This window comes from Berghia stephanieae, chromosome 11 (assembly GCF_034508935.2).
Source record: "Berghia stephanieae isolate SIO BIC M18660-M18661 chromosome 11, UCSD_Bste_1.3, whole genome shotgun sequence".
Classification (NCBI taxonomy): Eukaryota; Metazoa; Mollusca; class Gastropoda; order Nudibranchia; family Aeolidiidae; genus Berghia; species Berghia stephanieae.
In genome coordinates this window covers 33057973-33073994 of record NC_088370.1, presented here as the reverse complement: position 1 = coordinate 33073994, position 16022 = coordinate 33057973, and the positions used below count along the sequence as shown (strand labels likewise).

Sequence of the window (16022 nt, the reverse complement as noted above, 5' to 3'; positions counted from 1 at the left end):
CACCAACACCACCACCACCAACACCACCACCAACAGCAGCTGCAACAATAACAACAACAACATCACCAACGACAACAAATACACACCTTTTCCTCGTCACTGTTCTCAGAACTATTTCTGCTGACAGCCACAACACCACAAATAAAAACAACAACACTAACGACAAAGAATACACACCTTTTCATCGTCACTATCCGAATCCTCAGAACTGCTGACAGCCACCACCACCGTCATCACACCATACCACCAACACCACCACCAGTAGCAACAACAACAGCATCACTGACGACAACAAATACATACTTTTTCCTCGTCACTGTTCTGAACTACTGACAGCCCCCACCACCACACAATAACAACAACAACACAAACGACAAAGAATGCCCACCTTTTCCTCGTCACTGTTCTCTATTATTGCTGACAGCCACACCACCACATATAAAAATAACAACAACAACACTAATGACAACAAATACACACCTTTTCCTCGTCACTGTTCTCTATTATTGCTGACAGCCACACCACCACATATAAAAATAACAACAACAACACTAATGACAACAAATACACACCTTTTCCTCGTCAATGTTCTCTATTATTGCTGACAGCCACACCACCACATATAAAAATAACAACAACAACACTAATGACAACAAATACACACCTTTTCCTCGTCACTGTTCTCAGAACTATTACTGCTGACAGCCACACCACCACATATAAAAATAACAACAACAACACTAATGACAACAAATACACACCTTTTCCTCGTCACTGTTCTCATAACTATTATTGCTGACAGTCACACCACCACATATAAAAATAACAACAACAACAACAACAACACTAACGACAATGAATACACACCTTTTCCTCGTCACTATCCGAATCATCAGAAGAACTACTGCTGCTGGCCGAGCTGGAGTCCGATTCGGGCTTCTTGTTGAGGTCTGGGAATAAAAATAATCATTACTGGTGAACCATAGCCTTCAATAACTCTTATCCTGATCGCAACCTATGTAAACTCTTAGCCTGGCCGTTACCTTCGTAAACTATAACAAGAGATGAAGTGAGTAGAAAAGTACCAGAATCCAATAGAGAATTAAAAAAACGTATGGGGAAATGGGGAGTCGAACCCACAAGCCGATGGTTACGGCACCTCCGCCTGGCCACTAGAGGGAAGCTCTACAATTGACACCATTAAAAAAAAAGTGATTTCAAACGTAATAATTATCTTGATCCCCTCTCGTGACTCCTTGAGGACATGAGCACTACAATTGTGAGTTGTTACTATTGCTCATCTCATCGATTGTGCCATTGAATACATCTCACTGTTCATTTTCTTTTGATGATCGTCGCCATCTTGACGGACATAATTTTTAGAGGTATCGGACGATGTGTTAATGAAGGCTACGGGTGAGCATAGATGATATATGTGAACTATGGACTAAAAACGGGATTATGTTGGGGTAAACAAGGTGGCAAAAAGTGAAGTCTGCAGTAGAGATGACCAGAAATATTGGACGGATCGCGTCACACTGGTATAATATAGGATTTAACTAGAGAGAGAACAATTTAATTTAATGTGAAAATGATCAGAATGTTACAATTTGTTACAATTTCAGCGTTTTGAAGTTTAAAAAATCACTCATTGTCCTGAGAGAAGTCATTTATTTTAACTTAGGTGTATGAGTCAGGCCAAAAGTTAAATTCAAGCTACTGAAGTCCCAGATTTCATACAGTACCAGTTGTCTGTTAGACGCCATTTTTGTACTAACACTATTAGAATATCCAGCACTGCCTGTAGACGAGTGGAGTAATCTGAGAAAAGTGCCTAATCCAAGGACGCAACATCGGGGCCAGCAATTTCCACGAGCTCAGCCACCCATCCAGCTACTGAACATGCTGAGCATTGCTTGACTTTTGTGACAAGACGAGACACACAAAAATCAATCATGCTTACCTTCTCTAATTATCTGTACCCTTGGTTTCTCTCTCTGTTCCTCTTCTTGTTCCTTCTTCTCCATCTCCTTTTCTTCCTCTTTCTCCATCTCTTCCCCGCCATTGTTCTTTGTCTCATCCCCGCTCTGTTCCCGCCATCTATCGTCCAATGTCAAGGTCGGGTCATTGACTGTGTTCGGACCTTTGTCGTGGAGGGTGGCTGACCCCGATGACGATGACGACGATGGCGATGAGGATGTTGAAGATGCGTCATCTAAAATCGTGAAATAATGAATGAGATAAAATGCAAGGAAAAGTAAACATAATACATTAGGGTCGAAGTTATTTACATTTGAAGGGAGGGCGATAAAAAAAAAAAAAAACAACTCAAAAAGGAGAAAATCGCTTTAAAGATAAGACAAACATATTTCGCACCAAATACAAATCTCATTTTAAAAAATCAAATTATATTACCTATGAGCTTCAACTTTTTTCAAATTGGAAAATTCTTTTGTGAAATGGTAGATAATTGGATGGATAATAAAAACGATGAAATGAAAAAAAAAAAACCGTAAATCATGCAGATAATCGTTTTTCAGGTTTATTCGCTCTTATCTCAAAACCCAGCTCATGCGACATCCGACGGGTTTTGCCAAATCAGCACACATATTTGGACTAATTTTCTAGCTAAATTTTACAATACGTGTTTTTTTTTCAGAGTACAATAGAATGTTTCACGGGGATCCCAACGACTTAAGTAACCTAAGTAAGTGTTTCAAAAGTTTCATAATAACTTTTAGAACATAAATGCATGAATAGTAAAAAAATTAAATGATATGTTTTAAAATCGTTCTAACTAGATATAAAAAATTCATTATTCAACACAAAAATCAACCCGATGTAATACAGTTTGGAGGCGACGAGTCATATATTAAATGAGCCAAATTTTCTTTTTATAGGAGAAGGTTTCCCCTCCCACCCCCCCCCCCCATCCAAAAAAAAAAATAGAACAAAAAAAACGAGACAAAAACCAAACAAAAATAAACAAAAACTATGCGGCTATGTGGTCTAGTCGTATGACACTCGCTTTCGGATCGGAAGGTACTGGGTTCGAGCCTCGCGCTCGGCGCATAGTTGAGTCCTCGGAAAAGGTACTTTACTCACAATCTCTCACCGTACTCAGGTGTAAAATGAGTACCTGGCCGTTAACAGCGTTGTCTTTTTCCGAAAAATTGTAATATCGCCTAACAGGCGTTATGTCCCGTCTTACATGTTAAATGTTGCTGTTGACCAGGGACACCTTGTAGAGCGCTATGAGCACAATTAGTGGATATTGCGCTATATAAAAGCATTAAAAAAATATTTAACACCCCCGGTACAAACCCTCCCCCCCCCCCACCAAAAAAACCCCCCAAAAAACAAAAAACAACTCCCCAAAAAATAAAGACCCAAAATAAAAAACAAAACAATACAAAACAAAACAAAATAAACAAAAATAAACAAACAAAAAACAACAAACCAACAAAAAAATTTCTCCCTCACCTCTGTCATTGTCTTGGAATCCTTTCCCGTAAAAAGCCGACTGCTCCGCTGAATAGTTCACTTTCTGTACATCTCTCTTGCTGTTGTCTTCTTCATCGTCAGCTTGAGAATCGCGTCGCCGCGCCTCCGATTTCGTCACCTCTACCCCCTCCTCTCTAGCACCAACTTCTGTCGCAGTTGCCGGCCTTTGAGACTCCATCACCAGCTTGTCCTGCGCATGCGCGTTTTCTTCATCCCCCATGTCAACGATTTTCGGGGTGGCGGTAACCGTTTTAACTCTGTTTTCGTCTTTTCTCGAATCGGAGTAATCGTCTGAACTCCCCTTCGCCTTCGCCTTTTCTCCGTCGGATTCGGAATCGGATGAAGAGGACATGGAGACGCGTTTTACTCTTCCTACAGATTGTCGAGTTTCATCGTAATCTTGGATTTTCTCTTTTGTTTTCTCGTTGCCATCATTGTTTTCCTTCTTGTTTTTTGATTCATCATCTGATTTCTCGTCGTCTTCAGAATCATTTTTCTGTCCAACTGGTTTGGCGCAGAAGAATCTCGCCATTACTTGCTTCTGTAAAAGGGGGAAGAAAGACAAGGGGAATGCTCAAGGAAGATTGTGATGATACTGATGATGACGAGATGTTGCTGATAATGTTGATGATGATGATGATGATGATGATGATGATGATGATGATGACGATGACGATGAGAAGTAGATAATGAGGAGAGGTAAGATGATGTTCATGATGATGATGATGATGATGATGATGATGATGATAATGATAATGACAATGATGAGATGTTGTTGTTGTTGATGATGATGATGATGATGGTGGTGGTGATGGTGACCATGATATGTTATTGTTGTTGTTGTTGATGATGATGACGACGATGATGATGATGATGATGATTATGGTGAAATAATGATGATGATGATTAAATAATGACGAAGATAAGGTGATGGGGATGATTATGATGATTACGATGAGATAATCATGATGATGAGATAATGACGATGACGATATTGATAAAAGGTGGTGATAATAGTTTTACCTTGTCTTCTTCTTCATCCTCCTCTTTCTCATTGCCATTTTCCTTTTTCTTCTTCTCTTCATCATCGGACTTCTCCTTGGCCGTGTCGGAAGACGATCCCGAGGCGGAGGACGAACCCGACCTCACTCGTTGAGCACCCTTCTTCTTCTTCATCTTCTTCCTTCTTCCATGAGGGGTGGGCGTCTTGGCACGGCGTTCTGATCACATATTGAGAGAAAAATGAACTCACTATAATATGATTCTGTGCACTTGTGTGGCTATGTGGTCTAGTGAGTGGTATGACAATCGCTTTTGGATCGGAAGGTCATGAGTTCGAGCCTCGCCTCGCTCGGTGTATAGTTCAGTCCTTGGAAAATGGTCTTAACTCACATTCTCTCACCGTCCTCAGGTGTAACATGAGTACCTGGCCGTTAACAGCATTGTCTCTGTCGGATAAAAACCCTGTAATATCGCCTAGTCTCGTTCTGTGTGTTACATGTTGCTGTTGGACAGGGACCCCTTGTAAAGCGCGTTGAACACGTTTAGTGGATATTGCGCTATATAAAAGCCCAATTCTTTAAATAAATACACTATTATTAAGTGCACTAAAACAACACACACAAACACACACACACACACACAAATGATGATGAAGCACACACACATTTTTACCATATTTTAACCATAGCGCAAATGTAATATAACATACGTGACTCATCGTCTCAAAACGGTATTATGTCGGAACGAACCATATGCTTAAAATCCGAATCAAATGTTACACTGGTCAACAACATAAATTGTTGGCATTAGCACCCTAAAATATGGTATCCATTCTCCTCAACACAAGTCTGATTTTTCTGGATATAAATTCAATTTTGAACATCTAAACCAACCCGACTTAATACCGTTTTGAGGCGAAGTGTCACATATTTCCTTTTCTTAATAACAAGAAATGAAGTGAGTAGGAAAGTGCCAGAAGACAACAGAGAATAAAAACTTCGCGACAGCGATGGGGTCTCGAACCCGTGACCTTACTGGTACGACAACTCTGCATGGCCGGGGAGATTGTGACTCGCTATGTGTGGCTCGCTGAGAAAACCCGGAAAGATGCGCAAATCTCATAAATTGAGTTATGTTTGCAGTGGTGTAGACCACATCTTTCTGATCCTTTACCACTTTAAATTTTCTTTGTATGCCTATTAGAACCCATGTTATGAATTTTTTTCTGAATAAAATGCTTTGCTATTAATTGGAAACCCTTTATCTTCGATTTTGGTTCATATCTCGAATCGAAGCTGGCCGCATCTTCCCGGGTTTTCTCTGCCAGCTTCACATGTCTATCTTTGACTAAATCACCCATATAATATAGCTTAAGGCGACTGTGACAAATGTGTATTGTTTTCAGTACTCAAAGGTACTCACCATCCTCGTTATCAGAGTCACTGCTACTACTGCTGCTGGAGTCATCAATGTTGCTGCTGTCTGTAGGGTCATTGATGTCAACTTTACCAGTGGTCTTATCAATACCTCTAGCGTCTTTGGGCTGGAAGTTAAGGAAACCTGAAAGAAGAGAGAGAAAAAAACCCGGTTTTTAGTGGAAGTGGTGGTGGTGGTAGTAGTAGTAGTAGTATTAGTAGTAGTAGTATTAGTAGTAGTAGTAGTAGTAGTAGTAGTAGTAGTAGTAGTAGTAGTAGTAGTAGTAGTAGTAGTAGTAGTAGTAGTAGTAGTAGTAGTTTTTGTAGTAGTAGTAGTAGTAGTAGTAGTAGTAGTAGTAGTAGTAGTAGTAGTAGTAGTAGTAGCAGCAATAGTAAAAGTAGTAGCAGTAGTAGGTGTAGTAGTAGTAGTAGTAGTAGTAGTAGTAGTAGTAGTAGTAGTAGTAGTAGTAGTAGTAGTAGTAGTAGTAGACTAGGCTGTTCCAATGACTTAAATTTGCGTCATCCACCGTAGGACTGGAACCAGGGACCTACTAGTTCGAGTGTCATCTCCATGACAACAGCCCCATGTCTTTTTTTTTTATTCAACGACTTACATCTTTCGGTCCTGTTATGATTATATATAGGGAATGAGATTAGCGGAAGAGTAGCATCCCTTGATTGGCGGTCACCCGGCGAGGACGAGAGACCATGCGCACAACCAACATGACGTTCTCTCTCTAATAACTTTTCCGCCGGTGACGTGACAGACTATGGGTGACGGCCAATCAAGGGACGCTACTCTTCCGCTAATCTCATTCCCTATTGAAATTGTCTCCAACTCCTACTCTATAGGAATTCCTTCTGTGTATAAAGTCAAAAGAAGAAAATTGTCTGAATTTGGCCGTGTTTCTCACCACGAGATAACGGCAAAAGCATCATGCAAAGCACCTCAGATGGAAGCTGAAGGAGAGGACGGCAAACACAGAGATGGATGGATAAATTTAACTCTCTCCTCTCCGACTATATTGTGGAGTTTTCTCGAAATGTCTTACTCACCCAAGACGAAAAAATGTTATATTTGTTTGTTTTTAGGTGTTTAACGGCGATTTCGACACTATTTAGGTCATTTAAGCGCCCGTTTCTGTCTTTTATCAATTTTTATCGGCCTTGAGGGTCCATAGCTGCTCAATCGTGTATTGTTGCAATAACATTTTTATAAAATCACCGCCTCTTTTGCCGGTCGATCCGCTTCTTCGTTCCCCCGGATACCCACATGACTAGGTACCCAGAGAAAACAAACTTTTTAAAACTCAAAAGCAATGAGACTTTCAACCAGAATAACGTGCCTCATAAAACAACATTAAATGATCACAGTCATAACAACGATTTGTTTTCAATGTTTGTAATGCACATTACAATAAATCTGAAATAATGAATTGTCACAACTGTGACAATTTTCTTATAGTTGGTAAGGATAGGGTTAAAGGAATGGATGAGGAACTCTGAGGACAGATATTCTTCTTATTCCTTCTTCCGGCACATCTGCAAACCACCTCAGGCGTAGGCCCATTTGTCGCAGACTTTGGTGTGCAAGTTGGTGTTTAGAGTTAGAGTGGCACGGAAGCGATTTTGTCTCTTAACGGTTTAAGTTTAAGGCTTTCAGAGCTAACTACATTAGCAGGCAGGCTGTTCCAAATTCTAATTCTAACCGTTGACGGTAAAAACAACTGCTTATGGGATTGGACTCTTGAGCGTGGTATTTGGAATCTGTGATTGTGTCCTCTGTATTTTCCCCTGGAGGGAGGGTCTTTCTTCTTCTTCTTCTTCTTCTTCTGAAACAGACAACAGCAATTGTGCTACCCTTTGGATAGAACGCTAGTCTAACGCAAAGTACTTTCCGCAAGATCTAAAAGACCTGAATGCCCAATCACTAACGGGTGGACTTACTCACTCACTCACTATCCAGCGTCGTCCTCATTGACGTTGGCTGCCCGCATTCTGTGATGACAAAAGTTTGCCAATTCCCATCGTCTGTTGATGGTATCATGATTCTCTTCCATTCATCTCTGTCCATTCTAGGATGTTTTTTATATCTTCATTATCGACTAGTTCACTTTGACATAACACCAGATTAAAGTGGTGGATTAAAACTTACGAGTCTAGTGACGAACGAGAACTGCTTACCAGAAAACTCGTCCTTCAAACATCGATCGATTAAAACGACCCCCATATTGGCAGAAATTTTCAAACCAGAGACTTCACTTTAATCGATCGACATTTGAATAGGACGAGTTTTCAGGCCCAAATTTTTAATATGTGTGTGTTTTTTAAAATCTCACAGTTAAGTAGTGTTGTCGTAGAGTTGTTTTTGTATTGGAAGGAATCACCTCAAAGAGTAAAGAAAATCATTTCCCTTTCAAAACAATTAAAACATAAGGTTTAAATTTGCGTTCTCATATTCGTGAATCAATACAAGCAGATAAAGTCTGCTATTCTTCTTCTTCAAGTACCAAGTCTGTGCCAGACATCAGTGATCATGGTACGCCATTCATCTCTCTGATCAGATAACCTCAAAAAACTAATATTACTCTTCTCTTTCTTTGTCACCCAACCTGCTATAAAGAAATAAATTTGAAACTATATATGTAGAACCCCCCCCCCCCCCCCGAAAAAAAAAATCTCGTATCGTCTTGTACCGGGCCGGGATCGTAAAACATCCTGTATCTAATTCAAGCAAGTATGATCGCGGTTTGTGACCGAATGGTTGACATCTGTGGCAAGTTTTAGTTTTGACATCGTGACCTTAAGGGTAAGGTATTTACATTCATCGATTCAGGAGTGGATAAGAAAGATTCTGGCTACAGGCGGTAAGGTCTAGTCAAAGATGGGGCACCTACAAGAGTCGGGTACTGTATGACATGGAAATTGGGTTCTTTTCAACAAGAAATTATTGTAGTCCATAGAAAAATGCCAGAAGACAATAGATAATAAAAGTCTTTGCGGTGATGGGAGTTGAACCCATGGCCCGACTGCGACTTTTACGACACCCTCCGCCTGGCCAGGGGAGGGACGCTGTACAATCGACGCTATCCGCAATTTTTAAAATTCTGATAACAACAAGAAATGACGTGAGTAGGAAAGTACCAGAAGACAATAGAGAATAAAAAATTTCGCGGCGGCGATGGGGGCTCGAACCTGCGACCTTACTGGTACGACAACTCCACTTGGCCGGGGAGAGCGTGACTCTACCGTATGAGCTATCCACGATCCCAAAAAAGATCGTTTCTAACCTTAGTCTTATTAGAGCCTTCTCTCCCTGACTCTAGTGTCATCTGGCACTTCTCTACTCACTTCATATCTTGTGACTATCACCATAAATGCCTGCTTCAATCACTTTCTGTTCCTTTTAACCATTTAACTGCCGTACTCTGGAAAAACACGCATTTAAAGTTTTGACCAGTAAACTCGTCCTTCAAATATCGATCGATTAAAATAACCTTTATTTTGGCAACAACAAAAAACAAACAAAAACAAAAACAAAAAACAAAAAAACAAAAAAAAAAAAAACAACAAAAAAACAATAACAAAAAAACACCAACCCCCCCCCCCCCCCCAAAATTAAAAAAAAAAAAAAAAAACAACTGTAAAACCTGGTTTGAGAGGTTTTTTGTTGTTGCCAAGATAAGGGTCATTTAAAAATCGATCAATATTTGAAAGACGAGTTTTCTGGCCAAATTTTTAAACACGGGTTTTTTCCAGAGTACGGCAGTAACTAGTCCACCTGCTGGAAGCGTTACCGATAAGACTGACTTCATTGTGAAATCGGCCAATAGATAGTATGCGCTCGGCTAAGAAGCTCATAACATTGCCATCCGGAAGTATAACGGACCAACACACAAAACTGTGTGTATGCATGAACGTTTATAATCAGGTTAATACAATTCAGTGAGCATTACTTATAAACGCGGATGGCAAAAATCAATAACAAAGACCTGAGTGACGTCATCTTCGAACTATCTATAGAAATCATGTCGTGTCTATATGTTTTAACTCACTCAACCCTAACACCGACTATATCCGTAGTTTACCCGGTTTTTTTTTACCCCTTTCCTAATTATTATTACACTTTTATGAGACACATTATAGGCTTAGTATCAAAGCTAATGTCTTTAATTTTTACATGTTAACTCACTCAACCCTAAAACCGACTATACCCGTGGGTTACTTTTTACCCCATGCCTATTTATTACATTTTTCTAAGACAAATTATAGGCTTAGTATCAAAACTAATGTAATTAGTTTTTAGTTGAATAATAATATATATGCACATCCTCATTTTTAATAAACGTTTTTCCAAGTTTAGAAAGAAGCAAAAATCTTTAGGTTTGAGTGAGTTAATGGTAGGTGAATAAAACTATCTGTATACATGATCATTTTTAATACAAATACAATTTTTTTTCCAATTTTGAAAAGCAGCAAAAATCTCCAGGATTGAGTGAGTTAAAACTCTCGTTTGCTATTTTGTTCATAATTTATCGATTACATTGCAAATGTTGATGGTTGATTGCATACTCAGAACACTTTGTAAATCAACACTAAAATAATTGTATTTTTCATAAAATCCTTCTTTATTTCAATAGGAATATGAATTATTATCATTCCAACAACCAATTTCATATTTATTAAATCACACATTCACCTTCCGACCGACATACTCATAGATAGCTATAAAAAGTGGCAAAACTATTTGAAATAGCATCTATTCCTTTAAACACCTCAAGTAACATTTATCATAAAGCCAATTGAAAATCATCATAGATAAATATAATTTTTTAAAGTTCTTAAAGGCAGATAATACAAACATGAAGAATACAATAAGTGATTCTTTTTTTGTGTGTGTGGAAAATTAAAAAGTGATCGCTAAAAATACAATTATTTACATCGAAAATGAAATTTGAAGGAATATATTACAATCTATACAATAAATACATGAAGTATTGAGTGAAAATTGAAATTTACCTTTATACAACTTATACGTTTGAACAAGGTTTCATTTATATAGCGTTTGACCGCTACATACATTGAATATACTAAGAGAAACAGCTGGAATTTTACATTTTATTATATTAACATATTTTTATTTTCAAATGACAAAAAAGGGATTGAATATTAAATGTTTTTAAAATGTATGATGAAAGGGTGTCATCCAAAAATGAAGATGACATTTGCCAATTCATACCTTCGCGAATATATTATCCTAGCATATCTAATGCGGCCAAAAAGTGAGAGCAATTTTCGTCAAATCTTATAAACCAAAGCAATTTGTTCCCGAACAAGGTCTCGATATTTCCCAATGTATTTAGTGGATACAGATGTTAGATTTCTTTTTTAAAATTCCGACTATCGTTGATTAGATCAAACCATAAAACATGGCAATCAACTAATGCGACATTTAAATAGTCGCTCTGATATAATTGATTTTTAAAAAAGAAAGAAAAAACCGAAACATTTGTAGCACGAGCAGCTCAACAACGCCTCTTAATTCCATTACCGTAAAACTGCTACACAAGACATAAATAATTTAAAAAAACAAACAATAATTATCACGTTCATCGCATAATAAACTGCCAGATTCCACAGAATATAATATAAAAAACAAAGAAACGCTTAAAATTTTCAACATTTTAAAGAATTAACATGCGAACAATGTATAGTTTATAGATGAATCAACGAACAATTCAATGTGGAATGTAGAAATGCAACACTACGTGCAAACGTTTAACTGAGATGCCTTTAAAATCATCAAAAGAAAAACCACTAAATGTTCAAAGTCAGTTAGACTATGTCAATTAGGTAAAAAAAAACCCCACAGGATTACCAGCAGTGTTCAAAGCTACTCACCTTTTCTTTCAAAATTTATTCACACTTTTACATGATCAAACAAGAAGGAAATATCAACCGTTTGTAACAGTGGATAGATAAAATGTTGTTTACAACCCAAAGTGCTCCATTTTTGTGTATGCAACCAACCATCATACATTTTAAAGTATACTAAAACACATTAAATGCAAATATCATCCTTAGAGAATTGTACGAATATAGTAGTTTTGAAAGATAAAAATCTGAACAAGTCATACGAAAGGTGTCAGACAAAGCAAGATAAAAACATACAAGAAAAAAAAAACATCCCGAAAAAATCAGTCGACCTCGACTAGGGATCGAACCTCAGACTTTCTGATTACCAGTCTGAGGGTCGATCCCCAGTCGAAGTTTAATGTTTTGATGCATGAAACCTTCCTTCCATCTAGATAAATAAAAGAAATAAATATGCAGAGCGCACAGAGAGATGTAAAACATTGGAATGCGCATTGTTAATGGATTGTTGGGGTTGTTTTTCCATTGAAGGATGGGGCAGAAACTGTATTCGTGGGGAAATGTCTCACAGAATAGAAAACATCGAGATAAATCATCAGAAAATCATACTGTTATTTTAAAGGTTAGTATGAAACAGATGGGTACAATTTCCTAAATCTATTTAAAGTAAATTTCGAGGTTCAGGTGACAACATGTGTAATATAACTATGCTTTATCAGCACGAATTAGATCTATACATGCGATGCGACTTATCGTTACTTCTACTTCGCTTTCAATTCATTAGTTAACGATGTCATAATATATGTTAAATAGAGAGAGAAGTGCAGAGATTGTATTTTGAAAGGAATAAGACAGATACATGCCCAGTTAAAGATGTCATATAATATGCTGAATAGAGAGAAGTAAAAATATTGTATTTTAAAAGGAATAAGACAGATACATGCCCATATCGTGCTATCTAGTATTTTCAAACACATAAGAATATAATAATAACAAATTGAGAAACTAAGGCAGGCACCGGTGTAAGATAAAGATCTGTTTTGTTTTTAATTTGTTTTTAAGGGTTTTACGGCGCTTGCAACACTTTTAGGTCATATCAGCGCCAGTAAAAAGGAAGAAAATGGGGTACTAAAAGGTTCTAGAATTGTAATCAAAGCACCCAAGAGAAAGTAAGACAAAGGGAACTGGGAACAAATAGGGACAAAGATCTGAATCAGTGTGTATGAAAGGTGCCAGCCAAAGCAAAAAGAAAAATATAGATAAAAACCATTCCATAAAATCGATCTACCTCGACTGGGGATTGAACCTCAGACCTCTTGATTACCGGTCAGACGTGCTGCAACACCGTTCATACACACTTGTTCAGATAATTGTGTCATATCGTCTCAGGAGAGTATCACACCGGGGTGAACCAAGTGCCATACGATGATTTTATAGAGGAAATTACCAGAAATCTGATACTTTTTGGTCACTTTTAGATACCAGACAATTGTCTTCAATGACAAAAATAAAATAAAATAAAATAAAATAAAAATACCCGTTTCATATTTTGGACTATAAATCACTTTTAAGGGCCTCTAAACAAAAATGATACCAGTTTAAGTCTTTGGGTCACAATTATACCATGGCTTCACCCGAAGTGTACATATGCATGCAGGTCTGACATCCGAACCTAATTATAGGCCTAGTTTAACATTGTTGTAATGGACAATATTTTACGTTATTATCTTTTTTTTTTTTTGAGATTTCCATTACACCAATGAGCCCATAAGGAATTGGGTTATCAGACCTGCAAATAAGTGCACGTCGGCTTCACCTCAAACACTCTTATGCGAATATGAATGAAGGAAATGTTGATGAAAAAGGCCAGCCTAACGAATGACGAAACCTGGAACTTTAACCCCGAGAAGGTTTTAGCTCGGCGCATGATACAGTACCAGAATACCCAAATGGGAAAGATAACTCTTTAAAAATGTGTAAAATGTCCAATCAAGAGAGGATGCCCGTTTTACCGGACAAATATGGTCACACTTTGGACGACTATTTGATAGCATGTCTGATGTTCGATCCCAAGTCATAGAAGACTACTCGGAAGATATTTCATATCATTTCTATATCATGTCGCTCGTGTGATAACTAATTCTCATATTTCTTTATAGTCGACGCATACTTGCTATGAAATTCTCACTTCATAAAATTGAAAATACGTGAGCAATCACCTCTTGCTACCACACAAAGCTCTTTCCAATTCCCGTTCTAGTTGTTCATACTCTTCCTCCTTCTCGCTGTCTGCTGCCTCCTCCCACGAGTAAAACTCGTCTTCCTCCGCGTTTTCTTCCGATGTCTTTTTGGCATGACCATTTTCCTGACTCTCGTCCACGGCAAATGACACTGTCAACTTCCGCTGCCGCCGACGCTCGATATGAGCTGAATCCTGATTGGTTGTCAGACTGCTCTTTCGACCGGAAGGAGTTGAAGGAGTAGAGGTAGGTGAAGCCGGGAGTTCTTTATTTTCACCAATATTTTCGCCGATAATTTCTTTTTCGACTTCGTTTTCGGCAATCGGGAAGGCTTTTAGTAATAAATCTGAGACTTCTGATTCCAGTTTGGCGTCTTCTGATAATTCTTCCTTCGGTTTGATGTCCGAGGATTCATTTCCATAAATGATACCTTTGTCAGATTGTTTATGTGATGAAGACTCTTTCAAAATGTCAGGATCTAAACCAGCCATTTGGTTGATTGATGACAACATCTTGGACACTATCAATTCTGCTTGATGGTCCAGGTCTTCCATATTCTCGGACTGTGACGGACTTGAATTGCTCTCCAAATCTACGGAGCCCTGTCTTTGTATCCTAGATCCAGGTTTGTTCTTGGAGGATTCTTTTTCAATTTCTTCCGCGTCTTCGTCGGAAACAGTCGCGTTATTCATGGAAACCAGAGTCTCCACCTCATCAGCTCCGCCTCCATAAATTACAGTTGACGAACCAGCGCCAATTCCGCTTGATTTCAACTCGTTGATGTCCGAATATTTTTCATCTTTATTTGTAGTAGTCTCAGAATCAGCTGAGATAGAATCGGGATTTTTATCATTGCTATTGTCAGTAGTTTCCATATTTACTCCAGATCCACTTTGTTTGATATGTGGAGAAGACGCGCCACTAATTTTTTGATTCTCTTGATTTTTCCCATTCATTGATTTTTGGGATTCTGAATCGGCAAGCTGATCCTCTAAAACTTCTATGAGAGCGTCAATTCCACTGACATCGTCGGCAGAGCTTTCATCGTCACAAAGAGCACTCTGCAACTCTAGGACAACTTTCTTGCCGTTCGTGCCACCAGTTGGTGAAGCAGATCCATCTAAACCATCAAGAGCCGTATTGTTATCATCGTTTTCAGTCGTGTCTACAACGGTCGATTTACCTTTCACTCCACCATCACTGACATTTTCATCGTCCAATGTTTCTGTTTTACTTTTCTCTCCAACATGTTCCGTCTTGGTCTTATCAGTGTCCCCATCTACAACATCGTCGCACATAATATCATCAAGCCCAAATTTCATTTCACAACTCTCATCAGCACTGGTTATAATGACGTCAGGAATAGACCCTGACGAGAATTTTCTGTCTTCTCTCTGTAATTCTGCCACCCTGCCTTTTGATATTCCCTTCAAGTCATAATCCTCTTCTCCCTGCTCTTTATAATCGATGTCTTTATCACCATCGACTACATCAACACCTCCAACAACGCTTACTGTATTATTTTCAGCTTTCTTTCTATCCTTCCTCTTCTTCTTTCGGACATTTCTACCTTCTACTTTTCTACTGCTACTCTGCGTACCGCCCGACTCCGACAAACTCCCAGAACTCAGATCGGCCATGTAGTTGCTATCTCGTCGTCCGTTTTCAGGCTGATTCTCGTCAACATCTGAAATATCACCAACATTTTCTTGATTGGAAGACTTTTCTCCAACTTGCTTTTCTGAAAGCCCATCTTGAATGGCGCTCCTTGCATCACCGCTGCCTTCGTTATATTCATTGTAAACTGTTTTACTATCAGCCTCTGTGCGATGGGAATGTTGACAATCATTGGTTGCCCCCTTTGACATTTCCAAATTTGAAGAAATGTTATTTGATTTTACCATTTCTTTCTGGTCATTTTCTCCAACAACCATGTGGCCATTCAATACATTGTCACAATTTTCAATATCTTTGACTTGCATTGACT

At 38.4% G+C, this 16022-nt stretch overlaps 1 protein-coding gene across 11 annotated transcripts in view; it reads right to left on the bottom strand.

Moving 5' to 3' along the window:
- Positions 1–16022, bottom strand: part of LOC144957369 (uncharacterized) — a 69088-nt gene that overhangs the window by 9935 nt on the left and 43131 nt on the right. For all 11 annotated transcript variants that reach the window (XM_078888566.1, XM_078888569.1, XM_078888575.1 and 8 more), the window contains 5 exons: positions 5929–6066; positions 4528–4724; positions 3484–4045; positions 1964–2215; positions 868–950 (listed from right to left, as the gene is read on the bottom strand). In XM_078888566.1, coding sequence (XP_078744692.1) covers positions 868–950; positions 1964–2215; positions 3484–4045; positions 4528–4724; positions 5929–6066 — 1232 coding nt within the window. The remainder of the gene's footprint in view (positions 1–867; positions 951–1963; positions 2216–3483; positions 4046–4527; positions 4725–5928; positions 6067–16022) is intronic.